Genomic DNA, 14,905 nt, shown 5'->3' with positions numbered 1-14,905 from the left:
TTCTGTTGTAGTGGGCCTACCGCCCTGGCGGGCCAGTTCCTGTGTTTCAGACGTGGCTCAGCCGCTTTGCAGCTGTGTGACCTGGGACAGGCTGTTACCAAAAGTTTCTTCGTATGTAAAATGTGCATAATGATTGTGTTTCCTTAATAGGGTACGTTGAGAGGTCTGGATGAATTAATTCGGAAATAGCCAGAACAGTTCTTAGCCTCTCATTGGTGACTTTTACCACTACGGTCATAGTACCAATAGCGGGTGGTCACAAAACACTGGCTTTCAGATAAGACTGCGGGCAGATCCCTGCTCTACCACTTATCGGCTGTGTCATCTCGGAGACATCATTGATCCTCTCTATGCCTCAGTTTCCTCATTTGTTAAACACGGATAATTGTCAAATACGGTTACTGAGAGGATTAATTAATGTACATAAAGAGTTTTAAGAAAAAAGGGGACGCTTGGGTGGCTCAGTTGGTTAAGCCACTGCCTTCGGCTTGGGTCATGATCCCAGGGTCCTGGGATCGAGTCCCACATTGGGCTCCTTGCTTGGCGGGGAACCTGCTTCCCTCTCTGCCTCTGCCTGAAAGAGCTTAGAACAGTACTGGCACATGGTAAGAATTCAGCCAGTATTAGATATTTTTGTTACTACCGCACTAATGCAGTTGCAGACTTATTCTTTTTTTTTTTTTTTTTTTAAGATTTTATTTATTTATGAGAGAGAGAGAGTGTGAGTGAGTGAGCATGAGCAGGGAACCCGATGCGGGGCTGAATCCCAGGACCCTGAGATCACTACCTGAGCCAAAAGGCAGACACTTAACCAACTGAGCCACTCAGGCGCTCCAATTGTAGAGTCATTCTTAAAATTATTTGTGATCATGCATAATGCACTCCTGTTATAATGTACTCATAAAAAATATCAGACTGTGCAGATAAACTGAAGGTTCCTCTCCATCCTAGTCCCTTTATTTCTCGCAGAGCTGCTGTTACCAGTTTGATGTAGGTCCTTCTATACTTAACCGAATTGTCTTTGAAAGCAAGCTGCCATTTTCCCAATCTGCCCACCCCTCCACCTGCTCCCCGGCCACTTTCCAGGAAGATCTAAGGCAGGAATGTACAAGGATCCATGAAACACAGGGTCCTGTGAATTTGAAGTGGGTTTGAAAGCAGGAAGGGGAGTAGGGAGGAGATGAGAGGAATTAGCTAAGAAAAAAAAGCAAAGGTGTTAAAGAGACTTGACACCTGCTGTGGGTGGGTGGCAAACTGGCCTCTGTGTTTTCTCCCTGGGAGACCCGCTCAGCACAGTGCACACGGTTGCAAACAGTCCAATTAGTCAGAAGCTGTCCGAGCCATCCCAGAATGAAGATCATTCAGACATTTCTCATGGGGGCCCTTAGACAGAGGGCTCTGTGCGATTAATGAACAATCTCCTTGACAACTCCTCACAATAGACGCAGTCACCATTATCAGAGAATTTGTCCTAAAAATGACTCAATGTTGGCTGATGACATTGGCCCGAAGCTCGGTTCTATAAGAAAGGTGGTTTTGTGGGGCCAGTGTGATTGAGGTTGGAGACACAGCTGTCTGGTTTGACTCTCTGGTGTGTGTGCTTGTGTATGTACTCACATGTGTAAGATTAAATTGCATTTTTAGCCCAGTAATACATTCCTCTGGGTCAAACAGTCAGTGCAAAAAGGCAATATGGATAGGCACATTCCTGCCTACCATTCCTCTGCCCCACCCACTCCTCACCCCCCTGAAATGATCACTTTCACCTTTTTTGCTCTTCTTCCTGGGGCTGTGCCTCCTTAATGCGGGATGAGGCAGTCTGCTGGTTTTTATTCCACAGTTGTGGACATTTTGTGATGGAAGGTGGCATTTTAGCTCCCGCAGGCCTCCCTCCTGCTCTAATTTAGACTGATTGCTTTCTCGGCCTCTGGAGAGCCGTCATTCTGAACACTCTCTGCCTTCGTCCCTGCATTGGATTGCCTGTTTTCGAAATCCCGTGTCCTCTTCAGTCTTTTTTGACTTTCTTGTTTTGGAGGCACACATCCTCCAAGTAGCTCCGGAGAAATCACGTCTGAGTTGCTGATATCTTGAGCGTTAACTTACCTGCAAATATTTTTGGTTTTGCGTTCATATTTGATTGAAAGGTGGAAATCCAAGGTGAAATTCACCTTAGAATTTGAAGACACTCCATTATCTTATGGGTGCTCATGTTCCTTTGGGGGTCTGAAGCTATTCTTAATCCCTGTTCTTCTCCATCTTCTCTTTACCATGAAGGACCTGAAATTTAGGTTAGTTTGTTTCATTTTGATTTTTTTGGTAAACTTTTTTTTGTTAAGGCATAACGTGCAAATAGAAAATGTACACGTGAGGAATGTGTGCCTCTGTTTGCTACTAAATTGGGGTTTCTTTTGTCTTACGTGCTACAAACTGCGGGCGAGCTCTCATTCTGGAAACTGTGTCCTGTACCTTGGTCTTTTTGAACTCTGGTCAGTCTCATTAACTCGGGGAGACTGCAGGCCTCTTCCAGGTTCCCCTTCCTGGGCTGCAACACGGATACCGCCTCTAGTGGAACGCCGAGGTGCTGCTTGGGCTCGCCTCATTTACTTCCCGTCCATCAGGGATCCCCCGCCTGCCCTACCTGTTGTCAGATAACTGAAGACAGTTGTTTTCTGCTCTGTTTTCTAGTAGTTAACGATGGGAGAATAAATCCAGATCCTGTTATGTCATCAGCCCAGCAACAGAAGTTAGGGGTCCAGACTCAGATGTCTACAGGAGCCAAGCAGGAAAATTAAGTAAAAGGAGAGGCCTGAGTGTAGAGTAAGAGGGAATGCTGAGAACCATGACAAACAGGACCACAAATAGCCCAGTCTTGTGGGGCCTGTCCCTTTCAGCTGTGGCTGATGCTGCTGGACAGAACTACCAGCTCAAGGTTGCCAAGTGATCTGGGTTTTTTTTTATTTTTTTGCCCCACAAAATCCAGAAATATAAAATTTTACTTAAACCTTGGTATTTTAAATTATTGGAAACCAGTTTAAAAACAAAAAACCCAAAACACTACTCAGGAGATACCCCCCTCCAAATAATGGAATCCATGAAGGTGTTTTGGGGCCTTAGATCAAGGTGATCGCACCAGATAACAACGTTCACTGAAAATTACCTTTGCGTCAACTGCTCACTGGCACGTGGGTGGACACCCCCCCCCCCACACACACAGCTGAAAGCAGCTTTGGTAGAAACCAGACTGCATCAAAATAGTGTATTCACAGTGTAAAGTAGGCGGTACCAGAGTGAATTGTCAATGACGGTGAATTAACTTGTGTGGGATTTTCAAGTAGGAGTTTCATTTGTATTCTTGAGTTGAGAGACCTTTTAAGTTACTTTTCAGTTAAATCTTCTGGCATTGACTTTTAAAAGAAGTTTAAAACAAACCTAAATCTATTAAGAGTTTGGTCACCTGTGTCACAGTGGTTAGGCCAGATGCATCTGGCATCCCTGGGCTGTCACTCTGTCCTGCCATGGCCTTTGTAACCTGAGCTTCTGACTTCAGGGGACATCGCTTTCTTTATAGGCTTTTTGTAGACGGGGCCAATGGTGTTAAGTGTTTAATGAATTGTAACCAAGGCTTCAAAAATGTTAAGTAATTTGTTTTTATCCAGATTTGTTTGTAAGCTAAGTGCCAACAGTTAGTGTGTGTGTGTTTAAATTGTATTTGGACACCGTAATTTTAAAAAAGTAGCTGATGAATGCTGTGGGTTCAAAGAAATGCATAAACTGGAATTTTCCTGAACAAAATCCCAGTGTAGAATCTTAAGGCCTCAAAAGCATTTTCAAACCTTGAAGTTGATTAGACTTATTTTCAGATCAGGATGCTGAGGCTGATAAAGAGAAACAGTGCAGACCAAGACCTGACGTCTCCCCGACTTTTAACTTATTTTCATGGCTGTGAGTGGAACAGAAAACCCATTTCACAGCCAGGCGTTTGACTCCTGTCTGATTCTGGCCCTGACATGAAGGGAGGCGCCCACAGTGGGCAGGCTGTGCGAGGGAATTTGACCTTGCCTGGCGTGGTGTCATGCTGTGTGTGTCTGAGAAGTACACTTCCAAAGAACACAGCCCGCCTTGGGGAGGGTCAGCCTATCCCTACCACCTATGCTGAGCAGCCCTAGGGGACTGCCGCTAACCCACCAGCATCTAATGGGCCTGGGCTGCTCTGCCCCCTACAGGTTGTCCTCGGTTTGTGCATGCAAGGACCTAATCTCAGTCCTGGGCTGAGCTGCTGTCTAGTGCTGTCCCTTGGTGAGGTGTGTGGGTGGGGGGTGTGTGTGTGTGTGTGTGTGTGTGTGTGTGTGTGTGTGGTTTTGCTCACCAGGGGAGGTTTTTTACTATCTGAAGACATGTTTTGATCTTCACAACTGGGATTATGCTTCTGGAATGTAGTGGGTAAGGCCAGGGGTGCTGCTAAAACATCCTGCAGTGCATAGGGCAGCTCCCACAGCAAAGAATTACCGGCCCTGAACGTCAGTAGTGCCAAGGTTGAGAAACCCTGACATGAGGCACGTGCATTCTCATCATTTAAAGCATGTGGCTTCTGTTTTTGTATTTGGAGCTGGGCATTTTATACATATAAAAACTGGAGGCAAGAGGGAAGGCTGTAGACATGGTATCCAAATACCTTTGGTGACTCAAAAATGATGGGAAAGTTCCAGAAAAGGAAGTCAAGTATATCGATAGATAGTGGTTTGTTTTTTTTTTAAATTGTGGTTCACTTTTAAAAATATGATACGACACACTATTTCATCAAAAATTTTTTTAAAAAAGGGAGCTGGAGGAGTTGAAAATTTTCAGTGAAACTTCACTCATTCAATAAATATTTTTTCAAGAGCCTGTTGTGTGCCAGACAGTGTTCCAGAAACACAGCTGTAGCCTTGAACAAAAGAAATCTCCGTCCTAAGGAGCTCTTGTTCCATTTGAGGAGACACAACAAATAAATATGTAAAATGCATAATGTGTCAAATGGGAAAATAAAATTATGGAGACAATAAAAGCAGGGAAGGTATAGATGGTGATGGGGTTTGCAGGGAAGGGGCTTGCTCCACATGCCAATGAGGCAGCACCCGAATAAAGAGAAAAAATTTTAAGGCCATTCCCCTTCTCTTAAAATGTGTCTCTTTTACTCCTTTTCAATTTCAGAACAACAAAGTCAGGCGGTTTGCTTTTGAGCTCAAGATGCAGGACAAAAGCAGTTACCTTTTGGCAGCAGACAGTGAAGCAGAAATGGAGGAATGGATCACAATTCTAAACAAGATTCTCCAGCTCAACTTTGAAGCTGCAATGCAAGAAAAGCGAAATGGAGACTCTCATGAAGGTACGTAGATCCACTTTCTCACCAACAAAGTTGGTGTCTTTAATTTTGTCAGAGGACACAGAAGTAGACATACTGCACAGGTAAGTGAGCACTGGGACAGATGGGAGATCTGCAGAGGGCTTGTCAGTGAGGGTTTTATTACATTGGAATTTACAGCCCTGACAACATTTTTACCAGGAAATCATGTAATGGGAAGAACCATGGCTTTGAGGGGGCAGAAAGGAAGATGGGAGTTCAAATCTCAGCAATAGTATTTTTTGGCTCTGAGACCTTGGGCAAGCTGAGACCTTGGTTTTACCCATCTGTGAAATGGGAATCAAATGGAACTTGCTGGTTGATGGGAGGATTTAATAAGATTATGTATCTTGAGTTCCTGGCATAGAGTCAGCACTTAAAATACTAAGTATAGTTATTTCTATTACCGTTAATCTTAATCCTTTAGAATTTTAAAGACAGAATTAAGATGGGCAATGGGGTGGGAAAAACCTGGCTATGTTCTTGACAATTCATGTTTTATTTTAAGCCCTTAGACACGTGATTCTTAACCCTGGCTGTACCTTAGAAGTTCCTAGAAACATCAAAAAAATTCTGTTTCCTTTGTCCCACCAGAGACCCTGATTCAGTTGGCCTGGGGTGGGACCTGGGCAGACCTGACTTTGAGTGGCTCTGATGGATGTGACCATGTTCTTTTTAGACAGTGTCCATACTCTATCAGTTATTAAATGTTTGACTCTCAATCCTGGGCATTAGTATTTTTTTAAAAAGCTCTGAGGTGTTTTTAATTGGCATCCAGAGTTGAAAACTGCCGTGTTCAAGGGTGCAAAGGAGAAGTGGCCTTTGACTTCCTGCTTTAAATAAAATACATTCAATTACAAGTGACTCAAATCATTTGTTTTGCAATTTCAGATGATGAACAAAGCAAATTGGAAGGTTCTGGTTCTGGTTTAGATAGCTACCTGCCTGAACTTGCCAAGGTAATATCATCTGCTTCTTCTGCTCTTTGTAGATTGGTATTGAAATATTTCTCATTTCCCGAGTCTGTCCAGGATAGAATCTGTTGAAATGGTCAACAGTTACATTGTAGTAAATCATTAAAAAGATGTTGTGCTTTTCTATTTTCTGAGCTGAATATGAAGTGAGGTTAAATACTGACCTGAGTCAAATTTTAGTCTGTTTTCCAGAAAGTGCCTTATAAATTATTCTCTTTTTATTATTCCTTATTCCTGCCCCTCCATAATATTTAATACCAAATCACAGGTATTGAAGAAATAACAAAAATGCACCGATAAAGGTTTCTGTGTTTTGTTTTTTAAAGATTTTATTTATGAGACTGACGCGCTGCCTACTGCGCTAAGGAGGCAGGTTAAAGATTTTATTTATTTATTTATTTGACAGAGAGAGAGATCACAAGTAGGCAGAGAGGCAGGCAGAGAGAGAGGAAGGGAAGCAGGCCCCCTGCTGAGCAGAGAGCCCGATGTGGGACTCGATCCCAGGACCCTGAGATCATGACCTGAGCTGAAGGCAGCGGCTTAACCCACTGAGCCACCCAGGCGCCCCATTTATTTATTTTAGAGAGTGCGGGGAGGGTGGGGAAGGGGCCGAGGGAGAGGATCTCAAGCGGACTCTGTGCTGAACAAGGAACCTGACGTCGGGCTCAATCTCATGACACTGAGATCATGACCTGAACCAAATCAAGAGTCAGATGCTTAACCAACTAAGCCACCCAGGTGCCCCTATTTATTTATTTTAGAGAGAGAAAGTAGGGAGGGGTTGGGGGAGCAGAGTGTGAGGGGGAGTCTGTAGATCTCAAGTAGACCCGCACTGAGCAAGGAGCTTAATGCTGGGCTTGATTCCACGACTCTGAGATCATGGTCTGAGCTGAAACTAAGAGTCAGACCCTTAACCGACTGAGCCACCCAGGTGCCCCAGAGGTTCCCATGTTAAGCTGGTACTCACTGTGTTCACACATGTGCTCCCCATTCTCAAGTCCATAGACACACTTCCAAAGAGGATGGTCTGTGGCAGTCTTGCCACTAAACCAAAGAGGCTTTAGTGAGTTTGAGTTTTATAAATTGCTCCTGGGTCACTCTGAATGAAAAAACAAGTTATTATCTGTTTTTAATAATTTTGAGAAATGTGAAAGTTAACAAAAAGCACAAAGAAGATCAAAACAACCGTCTGTATTCCCACGACCCAGATTCAATGCTGTTAATCTATTGTCCTTTTAGCTTCCATATTTTTTAAAAGAATTAAAACACCAGTTGTGCTTGAAGTTTTTTTAAACACCATTCTTCCTCCCCTGCGACCTCAACTGTTGACAGTCACTATTGTGAATTTTCTGGGATTGCTTCAGTTTTATTGCTTTATCTTTACTCATGTACCTTTCATAATGATACATATGGTTGTGTTTCATGTGTTTAAAAATGTCATATGAATGCTAACGTGATTGTGCATGTGCTGATTCAGCCTTGTGTTTGAGATCCATCAAAACTGGTTATAGACTAGTTCATCCCTTTTCTTGCGCCATGTAAGCATTTCATTTTAGCTGTTCTCTTCCAGTTTTTTCTATTACGAACAATGCTACAATGAATATCCTTGTATTTGTCTCCTGATACTTATCTATGAATGATTCTCTTTTAAATGAGAGAAATATCTTTGTTTTCTCTGGCCATTTATATTCTTGCTCTGTTACTGCCATTCTATTCTTTTTCTTTGCAACTACAGTGAAACAGAGACCCTACACACCCACATCTTAAACACTGTAATAGAAAACGTGGTTTATCTATATACGATTATAAATAGACTCGCATTCAGCATTGACCTTTACTTTAAGACAACATGGCTATTCTAAAATGTAAAATCTCCCTCCCTGGCTAGGACTTGAGAGTATTGTTTTTCTTCAAGACTTGACTGTTACCGCAGTATCTTTTTAGCACCTGCCTATTAAAGCTAATTTTAGCACCACCATTGTAACCTCCTACTCAGCTGGGAAGGGTTTTGGCCTGTGTGTATGTGTTTTTGTGCTGTGAACTTCTGTGTGTCATATTTTGCATGGAGATTTGCTTTTTTGTTTCTGGATGTTTGGGGGCTCATAATTTCTCAAAGTGTTAGGACTTGTTTTATGAAGTCACCGACATGTGCACTGCAATCCAGAATTCGAGAAGTAACTTCCTACACTTAACTGGTTGAACACAGTGGACACCTAGGAGAAGACTAATGTTGATTAAAAATCTATACTTTTTTTTCCCCGTGAAGACATACAGGAGTTGTGCCCTCCTTTCTTCTCTCACTGCCTACCAGGGCCTGGTCAGCATAATAATTCAGTATTTCTCAGTCCTAGGACCTAGGAAAGTTTTTAAAGTATATATGAGAGAATATAGAGATAACATACCTACATATGTATTTGGGACTATTTTCAGACTGCATAACCACAGAACAGAATCATTGGTTAAATCAGTTTAATTGGTTTCAGCCCCCATCTCATTTTATTTTGTTTCAGTCTTCTTTTTTATTGAAGCAGAACTTATAAGGAGCACTAGTTGTATCGCTCAGTGGATTTCATATTTCTGCATCTGTATAACCACCACCCAGGCCCACACATAGCACGTTTCTGGCACCTCAGCGGACGCTTTTGCCCACCTGTCCCAGCTGCTACCCCATTGCTGTCACCTCTGTCACTGTGGATTAGTTGTGACTGTTCTAGTTCTTCCTATTAGTGGGTTGTACAGTACGCATCAGGCTTCTTTAGCTCAGCATTCTGTGCGCCAGATATTTTAAATACGAATGGAGTAGAACTGAATTTAAAACATTAACTATGCTGCCCTCAATAATGACAGGTACTATTACAAAAATTTTTTAAATTATATAATCTCTGTGCCCAGTGGGGGCTCAGATTTACAACCCCAAGATCAAGAGTCAAATGCTGGGGACGCCTGGGTGGCTCAGTTGGTTAAGCAGCTGCCTTCGGCTCAGGTCATGATCCTGGCGTCCTGGGATCGAGTCCCACATCGGGCTCCTTGCTCCGCGGGGAGCCTGCTTCCCCCTCTGACTCTGCCTGCCACTCTGTCTGCCTGTGCTCTCTCTCTCTCTCTCTGACAAAACAAATAAAATCTTTAAAAAAAAAAAAAAAAGAGTCAAATGCTGTACCAGCTGAGCCAGCCAGGGAGCCCAGCGATAGATAATACTTTTAAAAACATAAATATGTGGTATGTGTGTATGTATTGGGTTGTGATATAAGCGTATTTCTCACTGTGGTCATGGTCAAAGCCCGAAAAAAGTATTATAAGGGGCTTCACTGTAGTTATTTTCCCCCTTAGCTCTTAACTGTTTTTTTTTTTTTTTAAAAACTTCTATTTAAGAAGGTAGATAAAGGGCAGCAAGTAACTTTTCAAAGGGAGAAATTAAAAGAATAAAGACACTGAGGACATGCTGTCATGCAGTCCACATGCCGCTGTCCCGCTCGTGATGCTCGTGTGGGCGTGGTAGTGGTGTTGGGGGGCGGCTGGGGGAGCCCCGGCCCGACGGTGCCCCCAGCATAAAGGATAATTGTAGCCTAATTTATAACCCTCTCCAGTGTTTCAGGGTGGGGGCCTTTTGTGGCTGTTAAGGAAGCAGGGAGTTGACTAATAACGGGTCCTCTTGATCTTAGGAGGAACGGTTCCGTAGTTGCAGAATCCGAAGTTGACATGGCGGGGGAAGGGAGGGGAAGGAGAGCCTGTGTGCGCACCTGTGCAAGGGAGGGCAGTTTAATCGGGATGAAGAGGCAAAGAGGTCAGCGCTGGGAAGAGGCAGTGGAGCGGTAGGGAAGGGTCCAGCGGGAGATGAGAAGCAAGCTGCGGAGAAAGGACTCGAGCCGTGGCGGCGGGCAGGCCGTGTTGGCGGTGGGAGTGAACGGCGGGCTTCTCTCTGCCCAGCTCTTCTTTCTGCTTCATTCATCCTGTTGCCCCGGCTTTTGTCTTCCACTGTGACCCAGACAGAACAAACAGGATATGAGTGACAGGAAGTTGTTTTAGTACAAAAATAACTGAGGTCTCATTTTGGAATATAATGGAGGGGCCCTTGACATATGGCAAGGACGATATGGGCTTAGGTTTTCAGAATATGTTGTGTACTCTTGGCCCTTGTGTGGCTTGTACATTTGGTACTGAGCATCTTTATTGTTTTCTTATTGAAGATCCAGTGTATCTGCCCTGAAACTTTTTCTTTTCCTCCTATTGTCTAATATGGAACCGAATACATGTTCTTTGTAAATGTAACAGCATTTGTAGTATCAGAGCATGTAGCCTTTTTTTTTTTTTTTAAGGTTTTATTTATTCATCTGACAGAGAACAAGCAGGGGGAGTGGCAGGCAGAGGGAGTGGGAGAAGCAGGCGTCCGCTGAGCAAGGAGCTTGGGACCCTGGGATTGTGGCCTGGGCCGAAGGCAGCTGCTTAACCAACTGAGCCACCCAGGCACATCTCAGAGCACATAGTCTTATCAACATTTTTATTAAATACACAAACTGTAAAGTCAGCTAATTGGTTTCTTATAAAGTCAAGGGTAATATAATCATGTTGCCAAGGGTAATATAATCATGTTGTAAACCCAGTGGCTACTTACCTAGTAATTTCTTTCTGTGGTTATCTTTATCTTTATCTTTTTATACCTGTCTTCGGCATGTATATATCACCTCCTAAGGAAAGTTGGAAGAAAACCCTCGTGCTCCCACTGTCTGTTTTCCTTCACAGCTTTTCTCTTTTTGTGCTGTTTGGTACTCAGAGAACAGCAACTCACCTTACCTTGGCCTCCCCACATGGCTCTGAAAGAAGAGCACTGTTTACTGTTAATGCGAAATTGCTCGTGTTTACTTAGCTGGTAACTTCTTTTTAGTGAGTGAACTTCTCTTTCCAGGTCAGTCTTTTACAGCTGAACACAGGATGGAGTCCTGGTTCTCCACTTCATAGTCTCACTGAGGTTGCATGAGGGTGAGGCAGCCAGCCACTTTCGCAGAAACCTTCTCTGACTTTTTTAAGCCACGTCTGGAATAGACGCCTCCTTCCCTGTATCCTAATCGAGGCAACGATGTCCTTGGATCATGACACAAAGCCGTTGGCTGGGGTTGTGCTCGTGAGGTCAGGAGGCATTCCCTCTCTTGGGCCTCCTTATTCTTTTTTTTTTTTTCCTTTCTCATTTTTTGAAAAGATTATTTTGAGAGAGAGAGCAAGTGCAATTGGAGGGGAGGGCCAGAGGGAGAGAATCTCCAAGCTGATTCTGTACTGAGCGTGCAGCCCAACATGGGGCTCCATCTCACAACCCTGAGACCATGACCGGGGCTGAAACCAAGGGTCTGATGCTTAACTGAGCCACCCAGGCACCCCGGGCCTCCTTTTTCTAGATGCTTTATTATTGCTTTGTGAGGCAGAGGAAGAGGTAATGGCCATGGGGAGTTAGATATCTTGGAAGTAGTAGAAACAAATCCTGACAGCTCTTTAAATATAGATTCTGGCCTCCAAGGAATTTTCTAAGTCTTCTTGTTCCAACGCATTTTGTTTAACTGAACCAACAGTTAACACAGTGTTTTTCTGATAACTTGTCTTCAAAATAAGATGCTGCTGGCCATGGTCATTGGATTTTAATTGTTTTGCTTGCTCAGGGATAAATTTAAGACACAGAGTGTGCGATCCTACAGCAGTCCTTCTGGAAACGCCTTGAATGCATGGTCCATAATTGCTGCTGCTGCTGCTTTTTTAAAAATATTTTATTTATTTATTTACTTATTTGAGAGAGAGGAAGAGAGAGGTGCAAGTGAGGGCAGGGAGCAGAGGGAGAGGGACAGGAAGACTCCACGCTGAGTACAGAGTCTGACAAGGGGCTCGAACTCATGATCCTGAGATCATGACCTGAGCTGAGATCAAGAGTTGGATGCTTAACCAACTAAGCCACCCAGGTGCCCTCATAACTGCTTCTTAGACAAGAAAGAAAACATTGTCAGGGTGGGCTGTTAGTGGTTACACTTAGGGTTCACAGGAGTGAGGGGAATAGCCTTTGGTTTAGATGAGTCATTCTCTTTGACTTCTGAGCAAGTACCAGTTTTCACAGAAAACGGCTCTGTCATTGTCCATTTTCTTCATGTTTTCCTTTCTTCTGAACCCATAGTAATTAGATGGGTTGTGAGCAGGACGGCAGCGACAGGGTCTGGGGAAAAGCCAGCCCCATTCTTCCTACCTCCACAACATTGGACTGACCACAGATTATTTTAAGAGCAGAGCTGGTTTCTGTCACTTCCAGAAGCGCTGAACAAGTAGACTGTGGGGTAATATTTTTTTACAGCTACATTTTGTGGGCCCTTCGATTGTGAAAGTACTCATTACAGGAGTTTATTTTATTATCTTTACTAAAATTTAAGTAAAAATAAAGGCGTTGGCTATGATAAGTAAAAATATCCAAAGTTGTATAGAGTTACTCTTTCCCTTCATGGTCCATCCCCACATCCTGGAGAACACGAGTGATACTAATCTGTAGCAATTCCTGTTGCATCAAACTGAGTGCTCATGGAAATACACACACATATATGGTGGTTTTAGTTTTTTTAAAAAAATACGCTCATGGTATATACATTACTCTGACACTTGTTCTGTCACTTAAAAATCTTATAAAGATGCCCCTTGGGGGCCATAAATGTTGAGTTTACTCGCTCTTCATAGCTGTATAATATTCTAAATGTGGGTATTTTGAACTTTATTTACCTCCTTCATATTCATGAACATTTTGGGTTATTTTCCTTTTTAAGCCTCTATAAACAGTACATAATAAACAACATGACATATTTTTAATAAAGCTTTTATGTATTTATTTGAGAGAGAGAGCATGAGCAGGGGGCAGGGTTAGGGGAGAGAGACCAGCAGATTCCCCACTGAGCAGGGAACCTGACAAGGGACTCCATCCCAGGACCCTGAGATCATGACCTGAGCTGAAGTCAGACACTTAAGCGACTGAGCCACCTAGGCTCCCCACAACACGGCGTATCATAAGCTTAAATACTTGTTTTCTTATTTCAGTAGGGATGGTCTGTGGAATGGGATCTCTAGGTCAGAGGTCATTATGTTTTTAATGCTTTAAATATTGCCAGGTCGCTTCCCAGAATGTTATAACAGTTCACATTCCCATTTTTCTATGTCCTCCCCAGGAGAGTGAAAATGGTATTTCACTGCTTTCATTTGTGCTTTGCTGCTTAATAGTGAGATTTTTCGATTTTAAGATGTTTGTGTGTCTTCTTCTCTGACTTACTGTTCATATACTTTATCTATTCTTTTTCCTTGTCTTATAGTTGAAGAGTCTGTGTTGACACCACGCAGACTCAGAAGTCAGGCTTCCATTTATTGTGTTGAGTCCTTTTTTTTTTTTTTTTTTTTTTTTGCATATACAACAAAAATTTATTGTCCCACAGTTCTGGAGGCTAGAAGTACAGGATCAAGTTGTGGCTGTTGTCCCTCTCAGATTTGTCCCTATCAAATCTGTCAAAGATAAAAGATGTTCTTGTGGTTTACAGGCAATCTTGGGTGTTTTATTGGCTTGTAGATCTCTTCCTCCATCTTTTAAAAATTTTTTTTAATTGTGTTGAATTCTTTTTTTTTTTTAATTTAAGATTTTATTTCTTTATTTGACAGACAGAGATCACAAGTAGGCAGAAAGGCAAGCAGAGAGAGAGGAAGGGAAGCAAGCTCCCTGCCAAGCAGAGAGCCCTATGCAGGGCTCGATCCCAGGACCCTGGAATCATGACCTGAGCCGAAGGCAGAGGCCTTAACCCACTGAGCCACCCAGGTGCCCCTATTGTATTGAATTCTTGAGCAAAGTATTTATCCCTTGTGGCTCAGTTTCTCCTTTTCTTTCTTTCTTTTCTTTTTTTTTTTTAAAGATTTTATTTATTTATTTGGCAGACAGAGATCACAAGTAGGCAGAGAGGCAGGCAGAGAAAGAGGGGGAAGCAGGCTCCTCACTGAGCAGAGAGCCCGATGTGGGGCTCGATCCCAGGACCCTGAGACCACGATTGGAGCCAAAGGCAGAGGCTCAACTACTGAGCCATCCAGGTGCCCCATCAGTGTCTCCTTTTCTAAACAAGGATCATACTAGGACTCACCCCCCAAGGTTATACAAGTTTTACATGTGCATTTGGGATAATATTAGCAAGAGATACTGACTCTTATCAATACATATTTGCTTTTTATCATTGTGACCCTTCCAGATAATTGTTATTCCCTGGCTCTGGGGCAAAGCCCTGCCTTTCCTAAGCCACATTTTCTTTCTGCCTATGCTTTACTTGGTAATTCCTTCAAACACTATTTATCAGGCCTCCCCTCTGTTTAATGCATTTGTTGTAAGCCTTGGGAGGAATCGGAGGAACTTTTAAGGAGCTTTGAGTTTGCTTTTAATCAGTGATATAGTGGAGCTGTCAATGTATCTAAGGTAGGTGATAGGCTTTTAGGTCATTTTGCATCTGACATTGTCATTCTTTCTCATTAAATGGCTTCTCTAGTGAAGAATCTGTCCCTTGGATATTAGTGG

The 14,905-nt window shown here is 43.0% G+C and overlaps 1 protein-coding gene across 23 annotated transcripts in view; it reads left to right on the top strand.

Moving 5' to 3' along the window:
* Positions 1-14,905, top strand: part of DOCK9 (dedicator of cytokinesis 9) — a 211,915-nt gene that overhangs the window by 89,794 nt on the left and 107,216 nt on the right. For all 23 annotated transcript variants that reach the window (XR_014303301.1, XR_014303302.1, XM_082700809.1 and 20 more), the window contains exons 8-9: positions 5,191-5,365; positions 6,272-6,339. Coding sequence is in view for 21 of the 23 variants with exons in the window: in XM_082700809.1 (XP_082556935.1) it covers positions 5,191-5,365; positions 6,272-6,339 (243 nt within the window). In the remaining 2 variants the exon portion in view is untranslated. The remainder of the gene's footprint in view (positions 1-5,190; positions 5,366-6,271; positions 6,340-14,905) is intronic.

This window comes from Mustela nivalis (assembly GCF_964662115.1).
Source record: "Mustela nivalis genome assembly, chromosome: 15".
Classification (NCBI taxonomy): domain Eukaryota; kingdom Metazoa; phylum Chordata; class Mammalia; order Carnivora; family Mustelidae; genus Mustela; species Mustela nivalis.
This window is presented reverse-complemented; position numbering and strand designations above follow the sequence as displayed.